Genomic DNA, 14314 nt, shown 5'->3' with positions numbered 1-14314 from the left:
TTCCTAGTTGAGAGACGGAGGAGGTTCAACATCAACGATCGCATCAAGGAACTGGGAGCTCTCATCCCCAAATCGAGTGACCCGTGAGTAGCCCCCCCACTGCTACTGTATATATTTCACCATCTCACTGTTTTCTTTCTCCTCACTGATCCCCCCTGCTACAAGACAGTATCTAATCATGCCGCTGTTCCTTTCTCCTCACTGATCCCCCCTGCTACAAGACAGTATCTAATCATGCCGCTGTTCCTTTCTCCTCACTGATCCCCCCCGCTACTATTCGTATTTAATCACCTCGCTGTTCCTTTCTCCTCACTGACCCCCCTGCTACGGAGACAGGGAGACGCGTTGGAACAAGGGCACCATCCTGAAGGCGTCTGTGGACTACATTAGGAGGCTGCAGAAGGAGCAGCAGAGAGCCAAGGAGGTGGAGACCAGACAGAGGAAACTGGAGCACAGCAACCGTAACCTACTGCTACGTATACAGGTAACACTGGCAGTAACCTACTGCTACCTATACAGGTAACACTGGCAGTAACCTACTGCTACCTATACAGGTAACACTGGCAGTAACCTACTGCTACGTATACAGGTAACACTGGCAGTAACCTACTGCTACCTATACAGGTAACACTGGCAGTAACCTACTGCTACCTATACAGGTAACACTGGCAGTAACCTACTGCTACGTATACAGGTAACACTGGCAGTAACCTACTGCTACCTATACAGGTAATACTGACAGTAACCTACCTATACAGGTAACACTGGCAGTAACCTACTGCTACCTATACAGGTAATACTGACAGTAACCTACCTATACAGGTAACACTGGCAGTAACCTACTGCTACCTATACAGGTAACACTGACAGTAACCTACTGCTACGTATACAGGTAACACTGACAGTAACCTACTGTTACGTATACAGGTAACACTGACAGTAACCTACTGCTACGTATACAGGTAACACTGACAGTAACCTACTGCTACGTATACAGGTAACACTGACAGTAACCTACTGCTACCTATACAGGTAACACTGACAGTAACCTACTGCTACCTATACAGGTAATACTGACAGTAACCTACTGCTACCTATACAGGTAATACTGACAGTAACCTACTATACAGGTAATACTGACAGTAACCTACTGCTACCTATACAGGTAACACTGACAGTAACCTACTGCTACGTATACGGGTAACACTGACAGTAACCTACTGCTACCTATACAGGTAACACTGACAGTAACCTACTGCTACGTATACAGGTAACACTGACAGTAACCTACTGCTACCTATACAGGTAACACTGACAGTAACCTACTGCTACCTATACAGGTAACACTGACAGTAACCTACTGCTACCTATACAGGTAATACTGACAGTAACCTACTGCTACGTATACAGGTAATACTGACAGTAACCTACTGCTACCTATACAGGTAACACTGACAGTAACCTACTGCTACCTATACAGGTAACACTGACAGTAACCTACTGCTACGTATACAGGTAATACTGACAGTAACCTACTGCTACGTATACAGGTAATACTGACAGTAACCTACTGCTACGTATACAGGTAACACTGACAGTAACCTACTGCTACCTATACAGGTAACACTGACAGTAACCTACTGCTACCTATACAGGTAATACTGACAGTAACCTACTGCTACCTATACAGGTAATACTGACAGTAACCTACTGCTACCTATACAGGTAATACTGACAGTAACCTACTGCTACCTATACAGGTAATACTGACAGTAACCTACCTATACAGGTAACACTGACAGTAACCTACTGCTACCTATACAGGTAACACTGACAGTAACCTACTGCTACCTATACAGGTAATACTGACAGTAACCTACTGCTACCTATACAGGTAATACTGACAGTAACCTACTGCTACCTATACAGGTAACACTGACAGTAACCTACTGCTACCTATACAGGTAACACTGACAGTAACCTACTGCTACCTATACAGGTAATACTGACAGTAACCTACTGCTACCTATACAGGTAATACTGACAGTAACCTACTGCTACGTATACAGGTAACACTGACAGTAACCTACTGCTACCTATACAGGTAACACTGACAGTAACCTACTGCTACCTATACAGGTAATACTGACAGTAACCTACTGCTACCTATACAGGTAATACTGACAGTAACCTACTGCTACCTATACAGGTAATACTGACAGTAACCTACTGCTACCTATACAGGTAATACTGACAGTAACCTACTGCTACCTATACAGGTAACACTGACAGTAACCTACTGCTACCTATACAGGTAATACTGACAGTAACCTACCTATACAGGTAATACTGACAGTAACCTACTGCTACCTATACAGGTAACACTGACAGTAACCTACTGCTACCTATACAGGTAACACTGACAGTAACCTACTGCTACCTATACAGGTAACACTGACAGTAACCTACTGCTACCTATACAGGTAATACTGACAGTAACCTACCTATACAGGTAACACTGACAGTAACCTACTGCTACCTATACAGGTAACACTGACAGTAACCTACTGCTACCTATACAGGTAATACTGACAGTAACCTACTGCTACCTATACAGGTAACACTGACAGTAACCTACTGCTACCTATACAGGTAACACTGACAGTAACCTACTGCTACCTATACAGGTAACACTGACAGTAACCTACTGCTACCTATACAGGTAACACTGACAGTAACCTACTGCTACCTATACAGGTAACACTGACAGTAACCTACTGCTACGTATACAGGTAACACTGACAGTAACCTACTGCTACCTATACAGGTAATACTGACAGTAACCTACTGCTACCTATACAGGTAACACTGACAGTAACCTACTGCTACCTATACAGGTAATACTGACAGTAACCTACCTATACAGGTAACACTGACAGTAACCTACCTACCTATACAGGTAACACTGACAGTAACCTACTGCTACCTATACAGGTAACACTGACAGTAACCTACTGCTACCTATACAGGTAATACTGACAGTAACCTACCTATACAGGTAACACTGACAGTAACCTACCTATACAGGTAACACTGACAGTAACCTACTGCTACCTATACAGGTAATACTGACAGTAACCTACCTATACAGGTAACACTGACAGTAACCTACCTATACAGGTAACACTGACAGTAACCTACTGCTACCTATACAGGTAACACTGGCAGTAACCTACTGCTACCTATACAGGTAATACTGACAGTAACCTACTGCTACCTATACAGGTAACACTGACAGTAACCTACTGCTACCTATACAGGTAACACTGACAGTAACCTACTGCTACCTATACAGGTAATACTGACAGTAACCTACCTGCTACAGGTAACACTGACAGTAACCTACTGCTACCTATACAGGTAACACTGACAGTAACCTACTGCTACCTATACAGGTAACACTGACAGTAACCTACCTACCTATACAGGTAATACTGACAGTAACCTACTGCTACCTATACAGGTAACACTGACAGTAACCTACTGCTACCTATACAGGTAACACTGACAGTAACCTACTGCTACCTATACAGGTAACACTGACAGTAACCTACTGCTACCTATACAGGTAACACTGACAGTAACCTACTGCTACAGTATACAGGTAACACTGACAGTAACCTGACTGCTACCTATACAGGTAACACTGACAGTAACCTACTGCTACGTATACAGGTAACACTGACAGTAACCTACTGCTACGTATACAGGTAACACTGACAGTAACCTACTGCTACGTATACAGGTAATACTGACAGTAACCTGACTGCTACCTATACAGGTAACACTGACAGTAACCTACTGCTACCTATACAGGTAATACTGACAGTAACCTACTGCTACCTATACAGGTAACACTGACAGTAACCTACTGCTACCTATACAGGTAACACTGACAGTAACCTACTGCTACCTATACAGGTAACACTGACAGTAACCTACTGCTACCTATACAGGTAACACTGACAGTAACCTACTGCTACCTATACAGGTAACACTGACAGTAACCTACTGCTACCTATACAGGTAACACTGACAGTAACCTACTGCTACCTATACAGGTAACACTGACAGTAACCTACTGCTACCTATACAGGTAACACTGACAGTAACCTACTGCTACCTATACAGGTAATACTGACAGTAACCTACTGCTACCTATACAGGTAACACTGACAGTAACCTACTGCTACCTATACAGGTAATACTGACAGTAACCTACCTATACAGGTAACACTGACAGTAACCTACCTATACAGGTAACACTGACAGTAACCTACTGCTACCTATACAGGTAACACTGACAGTAACCTACTGCTACCTATACAGGTAATACTGACAGTAACCTACCTATACAGGTAACACTGACAGTAACCTACCTATACAGGTAACACTGACAGTAACCTACTGCTACCTATACAGGTAATACTGACAGTAACCTACCTATACAGGTAACACTGACAGTAACCTACCTATACAGGTAACACTGACAGTAACCTACCTATACAGGTAACACTGACAGTAACCTACTGCTACCTATACAGGTAACACTGACAGTAACCTACTGCTACCTATACAGGTAACACTGACAGTAACCTACTGCTACCTATACAGGTAACACTGACAGTAACCTACTGCTACCTATACAGGTAATACTGACAGTAACCTACCTATACAGGTAACACTGACAGTAACCTACTGCTACCTATACAGGTAACACTGACAGTAACCTACTGCTACCTATACAGGTAACACTGACAGTAACCTACCTATACAGGTAATACTGACAGTAACCTACTGCTACGTATACAGGTAACACTGACAGTAACCTACTGCTACGTATACAGGTAACACTGACAGTAACCTACTGCTACCTATACAGGTAACACTGACAGTAACCTACTGCTACCTATACAGGTAACACTGACAGTAACCTGACTGCTACGCTATACAGGTAACACTGACAGTAACCTACTGCTACCTATACAGGTAACACTGACAGTAACCTACTGCTACCTATACAGGTAACACTGACAGTAACCTACTGCTACGTATACAGGTAACACTGACAGTAACCTACTGCTACGTATACAGGTAACACTGACAGTAACCTACTGCTACGTATACAGGTAACACTGACAGTAACCTACTGCTACCTATACAGGTAACACTGACAGTAACCTACTGCTACGTATACAGGTAACACTGACAGTAACCTACTGCTACCTATACAGGTAATACTGACAGTAACCTACTGCTACCTATACAGGTAACACTGACAGTAACCTACTGCTACCTATACAGGTAACACTGACAGTAACCTACTGCTACCTATACAGGTAACACTGACAGTAACCTACTGCTACCTATACAGGTAACACCGACAGTAACCTACTGCTACCTATACAGGTAATTTTGACAGTAACCTACTGCTACCTATACAGGTAACACTGACAGTAACCTACTGCTACCTATACAGGTAATACTGACAGTAACCTACTACTACCTATACAGGTAATACTGACAGTAACCTACTGCTACCTATACAGGTAACACTGACAGTAACCTACTGCTACCTATACAGGTAACACTGACAGTAACCTACTGCTACCTATACAGGTAATACTGACAGTAACCTACTGACAGTAACCTGACTGTAACTACCTATACAGGTAATACTGACAGTAACCTACTGCTACCTATACAGGTAATACTGACAGTAACCTACTGCTACCTATACAGGTAATACTGACAGTAACCTACTGCTACCTATACAGGTAATACTGACAGTAACCTACCTATACAGGTAATACTGACAGTAACCTACCTATACAGGTAATACTGACAGTAACCTACTGCTACCTATACAGGTAATACTGACAGTAACCTACTGCTACCTATACAGGTAATACTGACAGTAACCTACTGCTACCTATACAGGTAACACTGACAGTAACCTACTGCTACCTATACAGGTAATACTGACAGTAACCTACCTATACAGGTAACACTGACAGTAACCTACTGCTACCTATACAGGTAATACTGACAGTAACCTACCTATACAGGTAATACTGACAGTAACCTACTGCTACCTATACAGGTAATACTGACAGTAACCTACCTATACAGGTAATACTGACAGTAACCTACTGGTAACTGACCTATACAGGTAATACTGACAGTAACCTACCTATACAGGTAACACTGACAGTAACCTACTGCTACCTATACAGGTAACACTGACAGTAACCTACTGCTACCTATACAGGTAACACTGACAGTAACCTACCTATACAGGTAATACTGACAGTAACCTACTGCTACCTATACAGGTAACACTGACAGTAACCTACAGTAACCTACCTATACAGGTAACACTGACAGTAACCTACCTATACAGGTAACACTGACAGTAACCTACTGCTACCTATACAGGTAACACTGGCAGTAACCTACTGCTACCTATACAGGTAATACTGACAGTAACCTACTGCTACCTATACAGGTAACACTGACAGTAACCTACTGCTACGTATACAGGTAACACTGACAGTAACCTACTGCTACGTATACAGGTAACACTGACAGTAACCTACTGCTACGTATACAGGTAACACTGACAGTAACCTACTGCTACCTATACAGGTAACACTGACAGTAACCTACTGCTACCTATACAGGTAACACTGACAGTAACCTACTGCTACCTATACAGGTAACACTGACAGTAACCTACTGCTACCTATACAGGTAATACTGACAGTAACCTACTGCTACCTATACAGGTAACACTGACAGTAACCTACCTATACTAACCTATACAGGTAACACTGACAGTAACCTACTGCTACCTATACAGGTAACACTGACAGTAACCTACTGCTACCTATACAGGTAACACCGACAGTAACCTACTGCTACCTATACAGGTAATACTGACAGTAACCTACTGCTACCTATACAGGTAACACTGACAGTAACCTACTGCTACCTATACAGGTAATACTGACAGTAACCTACTACTACCTATACAGGTAATACTGACAGTAACCTACTGCTACCTATACAGGTAACACTGACAGTAACCTACTGCCAGGTAATACTGACAGTAACCTACTGCTATACAGGTACCTATACAGGTAATACTGACAGTAACCTACTGCTACCTATACAGGTAACACTGACAGTAACCTACTGCTACCTATACAGGTAATACTGACAGTAACCTACTGCTACCTATACAGGTAACACTGACAGTAACCTACTGCTACCTATACAGGTAATACTGACAGTAACCTACTGCTACCTATACAGGTAACCTGACAGTAACCTACTGCTACCTATACAGGTAATACTGACAGTAACCTACTGCTACCTATACAGGTAATACTGACAGTAACCTACTGCTACCTATACAGGTAATACTGACAGTAACCTACTGCTACCTATACAGGTAATACTGACAGTAACCTACTGCTACCTATACAGGTAATACTGACAGTAACCTACTGCTACCTATACAGGTAACACTGACAGTAACCTACTGCTACCTATACAGGTAATACTGACAGTAACCTACTGCTACCTATACAGGTAATACTGACAGTAACCTACTGCTACCTATACAGGTAATACTGACTAACCTACTGCTACCTATACAGGTAACACTGACAGTAACCTACTGCTACCTATACAGGTAATACTGACAGTAACCTACTGCTACCTATACAGGTAACACTGACAGTAACCTACTGCTACCTATACAGGTAATACTGACAGTAACCTACTGCTACCTATACAGGTAACACTGACAGTAACCTACTGCTACCTATACAGGTAATACTGACAGTAACCTACTGCTACCTATACAGGTAACACTGACAGTAACCTACTGCTACGTATACAGGTAATACTGACAGTAACCTACTGCTACGTATACAGGTAATACTGACAGTAACCTACTGCTACCTATACAGGTAATACTGACAGTAACCTACTGCTACCTATACAGGTAATACTGACAGTAACCTACTGCTACCTATACAGGTAACACTGACAGTAACCTACTGCTACCTATACAGGTAATACTGACAGTAACCTACTGCTACCTATACAGGTAATACTGACAGTAACCTACTGCTACCTATACAGGTAACACTGACAGTAACCTACTGCTACCTATACAGGTAATACTGACAGTAACCTACCTATACAGGTAATACTGACAGTAACCTACTGCTACCTATACAGGTAATACTGACAGTAACCTACTGCTACCTATACAGGTAACACTGACAGTAACCTACTGCTACCTATACAGGTAATACTGACAGTAACCTACCTATACAGGTAATACTGACAGTAACCTACTGCTACCTATACAGGTAATACTGACAGTAACCTACCTATACAGGTAATACTGACAGTAACCTACTGCTACCTATACAGGTAATACTGACAGTAACCTACTGCTACCTATACAGGTAACACTGACAGTAACCTACTGCTACCTATACAGGTAATACTGACAGTAACCTACCTATACAGGTAATACTGACAGTAACCTACTGCTACCTATACAGGTAATACTGACAGTAACCTACCTATACAGGTAACACTGACAGTAACCTACCTATACAGGTAACACTGACCAGTAACCTACCTATAGTAACCTACCTATACAGGTAACACTGACAGTAACCTACCTATACAGGTAACACTGACAGTAACCTACCTATACAGGTAATACTGACAGTAACCTACCTATACAGGTAACACTGACAGTAACCTACTTCTACCTATACAGGTAATACTGACAGTAACCTACTGCTACAGGTAATACTGACAGTAACCTACTGCTACCTATACAGGTAATACTGACAGTAACCTACCTATACAGGTAATACTGACAGTAACCTACCTATACAGGTAACACTGACAGTAACCTACTGCTACCTATACAGGTAATACTGGCAGTAACCTACTGCTACCTATACAGGTAACACTGGCAGTAACCTACTGCTACCTATACAGGTAACACTGGCAGTAACCTACTGCTACCTATACAGGTAATACTGACAGTAACCTACTGCTACCTATACAGGTAACCTGACAGTAACCTACAGGTAATACTGACTAACCTACCTACAGGTAATACTGACAGTAACCTACTGCTACCTATACAGGTAATACTGACAGTAACCTACTGCTACCTATACAGGTAATACTGACAGTAACCTACTGCTACCTATACAGGTAACACTGACAGTAACCTACTGCTACCTATACAGGTAATACTGACAGTAACCTACCTATACAGGTAACACTGACAGTAACCTACTGCTACCTATACAGGTAATACTGACAGTAACCTACTGCTACCTATACAGGTAACACTGACAGTAACCTACTGCTACCTATACAGGTAACACTGACAGTAACCTACTGCTACCTATACAGGTAATACTGACAGTAACCTACCTATACAGGTAATACTGACAGTAACCTACCTATACAGGTAATACTGACAGTAACCTACCTATACAGGTAACACTGACAGTAACCTACCTATACAGGTAACACTGACAGTAACCTACTGCTACCTATACAGGTAATACTGACAGTAACCTACTGCTACCTATACAGGTAATACTGACAGTAACCTACTGGTAACACTGACAGTAACCTACTGCTACCTATACAGGTAATACTGACAGTAACCTACCTACCTATACTACCTATACAGGTAATACTGACAGTAACCTACTGCTACCTATACAGGTAATACTGACAGTAACCTACCTATACAGGTAATACTGACAGTAACCTACTGCTACCTATACAGGTAATACTGACAGTAACCTACTGACCTAGGTAATACTGACAGTAACTGCTACCTATACAGGTAATACTGACAGTAACCTACTGACTACCTATACAGGTAACACTGACAGTAACCTACTGCTACCTATACAGGTAATACTGACAGTAACCTACCTACAGGTAATACTGACACTAACCTACCTATACAGGTAATACTGACAGTAACCTACTACTACCTATACAGGTAACACTGACAGTAACCTACTGCTACCTATACAGGTAATACTGACAGTAACCTACTGCTACCTATACAGGTAACACTGACAGTAACCTACTGCTACCTATACAGGTAATACTGACAGTAACCTACCTATACAGGTAATACTGACAGTAACCTACCTATACAGGTAATACTGACAGTAACCTACCTATACAGGTAATACTGACAGTAACCTACTGCTACCTATACAGGTAATACTGACAGTAACCTACCTATACAGGTAATACTGACAGTAACCTACTGCTACCTATACAGGTAATACTGACAGTAACCTACTGCTACCTATACAGGTAACACTGACAGTAACCTACTGCTACCTATACAGGTAATACTGACCGTAACCTACTGCTACCTATACAGGTAATACTGACAGTAACCTACCTATACAGGTAATACTGACAGTAACCTACTGCTACCTATACAGGTAATACTGACAGTAACCTACCTATACAGGTAATACTGACAGTAACCTAACTATACAGGTAAGTAACCTACTGACTGAGTAACCTACTGCTAACCTACTGCTACCTATACAGGTAATACTGACAGTAACCTACTGCTACCTATACAGGTAATACTGACAGTAACCTACCTACCTATACAGGTAATACTGACAGTAACCTACTGCTACCTATACAGGTAATACTGACAGTAACCTACCTATACAGGTAATACTGACAGTAACCTACCTATACAGGTAATACTGACAGTAACCTACCTATACAGGTAATACTGACAGTAACCTACTGCTACCTATACAGGTAATACTGACAGTAACCTACTGCTACCTATACAGGTAATACTGACAGTAACCTACCTATACAGGTAATACTGACAGTAACCTACTACTACCTATACAGGTAATACTGACAGTAACCTACCTATACAGGTAATACCGACAGTAACCTACCTATACAGGTAATACTGACAGTAACCTACTGCTACCTATACAGGTAATACTGACAGTGACCTACCTATACAGGTAATACTCACACCTAGGTAGACTGGGAGGGAAGTGTACTGGTCGGGAGACTGGGAGGGAAGGGTTAGGGGTCGGAAGACTGGGGGGAAGGGTTAGGGGTCGGGAGACTGGGAGGGAAGGGTTAGGGGTCGGGAGACTGGGAGGGAAGGGTCAGGGTCGGGAGACTGGGAGGGAAGGGTTAGGGGTCGGGAGACTGGGAGGGAAGGGTTTGGAAGACTGGGAGGGAAGGGTTAGGGGTCGGGAGACTGGGAGGGAAGGGTTTGGAAGACTGGGAGGGAAGGGTTTGGGGTCGGGAGACTGGGAGGGAAGGGTCAGGGTCGGGAGACTGGGAGGGAAGGGTTTGGAAGACTGGGAGGGAAGGGTTAGGGTCTGGAGACTGGGGGAGTGTTGGGGTCGGGAGACTGGGAGGGACAGGGTTAGGGTCTGGAGACTGGGAGGGAAGGGTTAGGGGACGGGAGACTGGCAGGGACAGGGTCGGGAGACTGGGAGGGAAGGGTTAGGGGTCGGGAGACTGGGAGGGACAGGGTCGGGAGACTGGGAGGGACAGGGTCGGGAGACTGGGAGGGACAGGGTCGGGAGACTGGGAGGGACAGGGTCGGGAGACTGGGAGGGACAGGGTCGGGAGACTGGGAGGGAAGGGGTCGGGAGACTGGGAGGGAAGGGTCGGTAGACTGGGAGGGAAGGGTTGGGGCTAAGGAGATGAAGACCAGACGAATCCTACTGCTATGAAATCAAGCTAGAAAGATTTTCCTCGTGTGACAAAGTCAATCAGTGTACAGCAAAGAAGTCTGGTAATTAACTCTTTTGAAGGTAAATGGTAAATTGTCTTAAGGAAAAATCAATCAATGCTGGCATCCCCCAGGGCAGTGTTCCAGGGCCTCTACTATTTTTACTGTACTATAATTAAGCAATAAGGTAATAAGGCATGAGACCCTGTGCATTAATAATCATACCTAAGGGCTGTTCTTAGGCTTAACGCCAATAGTTTAAGTGTTGACTATTGTTGTCTGTTGTTTTTCTCCACAGGAGCTTGAGATGCAGGCCCGCCTCCACGGCCTCTCCACCCCAGCCTCTTCCTCCCAAGGCAGCTCCTCCTCACACCTAAGCCTATCACAGTCCCTGGACCCCAGCACGGGCGACGTCCTCTCCAGGACCCTCCTCTCCCTGAGTGGTGGCCAAGGCCTCCAGGCCGCCTCCCCCTCCTTCCTGTCTCCACCCCCCTCGGCCTCTCCGGTTGGTCTGATGACAATGGGCAGCCCCTTGGATCTGGACTCTCTGAGCTTCTCTGACCTGGATGACCCGTCGGCCGCAGCCTTCCATGCCTCCCTGCTGCCGGACATGGGTCTGGGGGACATCCTGATGGACGACAGGGGACTGGGGATGTCCTCGGTTGGGGGCAGAGACCCCCTGCTCTCCTCCGTCTCCCCGGGAGTCTCCAAGACCTCTAGTCGCAGGAGTAGCTTCAGCATGGAGGAAGATTTGTGACTGATGTAGACCCTAGACACCCTAGCCCCTACACTGTTAGGGAGGAACACATTCAGCATGAAGGAAGACCTGTGACTGGGTTGAGTCCCAAACCAACTCCTAGACCCTACACTGCTAGGGAGGAACAGATTCAGCATGAAGGAAGACCTGTGACTGATATAAAGGGACTCTAGATCCTAATCCATAGCCCTTACACCCTAGATCCTACACTGCTAGGCAGGAACATAATCAGCATGGAGGAAGACCTGTTGAGTCCCAAACCAACACCTAGACCCTACACCCTAGACTAAACCCTATACCCTGAGACAGTTCATGTAGATCTGAGAGATTTGGAAAATAGTAAACATGGCAAAACATCCCAGCCAGTAGAATCATACCAGAGTGTGTATATCAATCCTCCATCCTTTCAGATTTACAGGAGAGTCTTTTTTGGGGTATTCAGCAGGAGAGGGTTCAGGATTTACAGCTTATTGTCTTCTGGTTCTTCCAACTGGGATTTCTCTAAGAAAACAAAACAAACATGGGAATTTGGGGAAATTTGAAGGGAATTTTTGCAACCCTAATTTTTGTTTATTCTAGACTAGAATGTGTAGAAATAATTCCTGGTCCCTGTGGTGATGACGGAATCCATTGCAGCACTCCAAATATTTTATCTCCATGCGTGTAAAAATATATAAATAAATAAACTAAATAGAATAGATATATGGAGTTGAGCTGTTCTATAGCATTAAAAGATCCAACATGAATTGTAGACTACATGTAAAGATACACGTTACTTAGATACAAAACTATGTTTTTAATTTTATAGTTCTGTGAATAGTAATTATGATGGAGGTAGATATATATATAGGGGGAAGGTGACCGGGATACTGGAGTGATGGAGGTAGATATTTATAGGGGGAAGGGGATACTGGAGTGATGGAGGTAGATATGTATAGGGGGAAGGAGACAGGGATACTAGAGTGATGGAGGTAGATATGTATAGGGAGAAGGAGACAGGGATACTGGAGTGATGGAGGTAGATATGTATAGGGAGAAGGAGACAGGGATACTGGAGTGATGGAGGTAGATATGTATAGGGGGAAGGAGACAGGGATACTGGAGTGATGGAGGTAGATATGTATAGGGAGAAGGAGACAGGGATACTAGAGTGATGGAGGTAGATATGTATAGGGGGAAGGAGACAGGGATACTGGAGTGATGGAGGTAGATATGTATAGGGGGAAGGAGACAGGGATACTGGAGTGATGGAGGTAGATATTTATAAGGGGAAGGAGACAGGGATACTGGAGTGATGGAGGTAGATATGTATAGGGGGAAGGAGACAGGGATACTGGAGTGATGGAGGTAGATATGTATAGGGGGAAGGAGACAGGGATACTGGAGTGATGGAGGTAGATATGTATAGGGGGAAGGAGACAGGGATACTGGAGTGATGGAGGTAGATATGTATAGGGGGAAGGAGACAGGGATACTGGAGTGATGGAGGTAGATATGTATAGGGAGAAGGAGACAGGGATACTGGATGGAGGTAGATATGTATAGGGGGAAGGAGACAGGGATACTGGAGTGATGGAGGTAGATATGTATAGGGGGAAGGAGACAGGGATACTGGAGTGATGGAGGTAGATATGTATAGGGAGAAGGAGACAGGGATACTAGAGTGATGGAGGTAGATATGT

The 14314-nt window shown here is 43.7% G+C and overlaps 1 protein-coding gene across 3 annotated transcripts in view; it reads left to right on the top strand.

Moving 5' to 3' along the window:
* Positions 1-13378, top strand: part of LOC112237236 (transcription factor E3) — a 43000-nt gene extending 29622 nt beyond the window's left edge. For 2 of the 3 annotated variants that reach the window (XM_042304316.1, XM_042304317.1), the window contains exons 8-10: positions 8-83; positions 316-484; positions 12174-13378. In XM_042304316.1, coding sequence (XP_042160250.1) covers positions 8-83; positions 316-484; positions 12174-12632 — 704 coding nt within the window. In that variant the 3' untranslated portion in view covers positions 12633-13378. The remainder of the gene's footprint in view (positions 1-7; positions 84-315; positions 485-12173) is intronic. The other variant, XM_042304319.1, reaches the window with a different exon arrangement.
* Positions 13379-14314: the final 936 nt, after the last annotated feature.

The sequence above is a fragment of the Oncorhynchus tshawytscha genome, linkage group LG22, assembly GCF_018296145.1.
Source record: "Oncorhynchus tshawytscha isolate Ot180627B linkage group LG22, Otsh_v2.0, whole genome shotgun sequence".
Lineage (NCBI taxonomy): Eukaryota > Metazoa > Chordata > Actinopteri > Salmoniformes > Salmonidae > Oncorhynchus > Oncorhynchus tshawytscha.
Note: the sequence above shows the minus strand (reverse complement) of the source record. Positions and strands in the feature narration are given on the sequence as shown.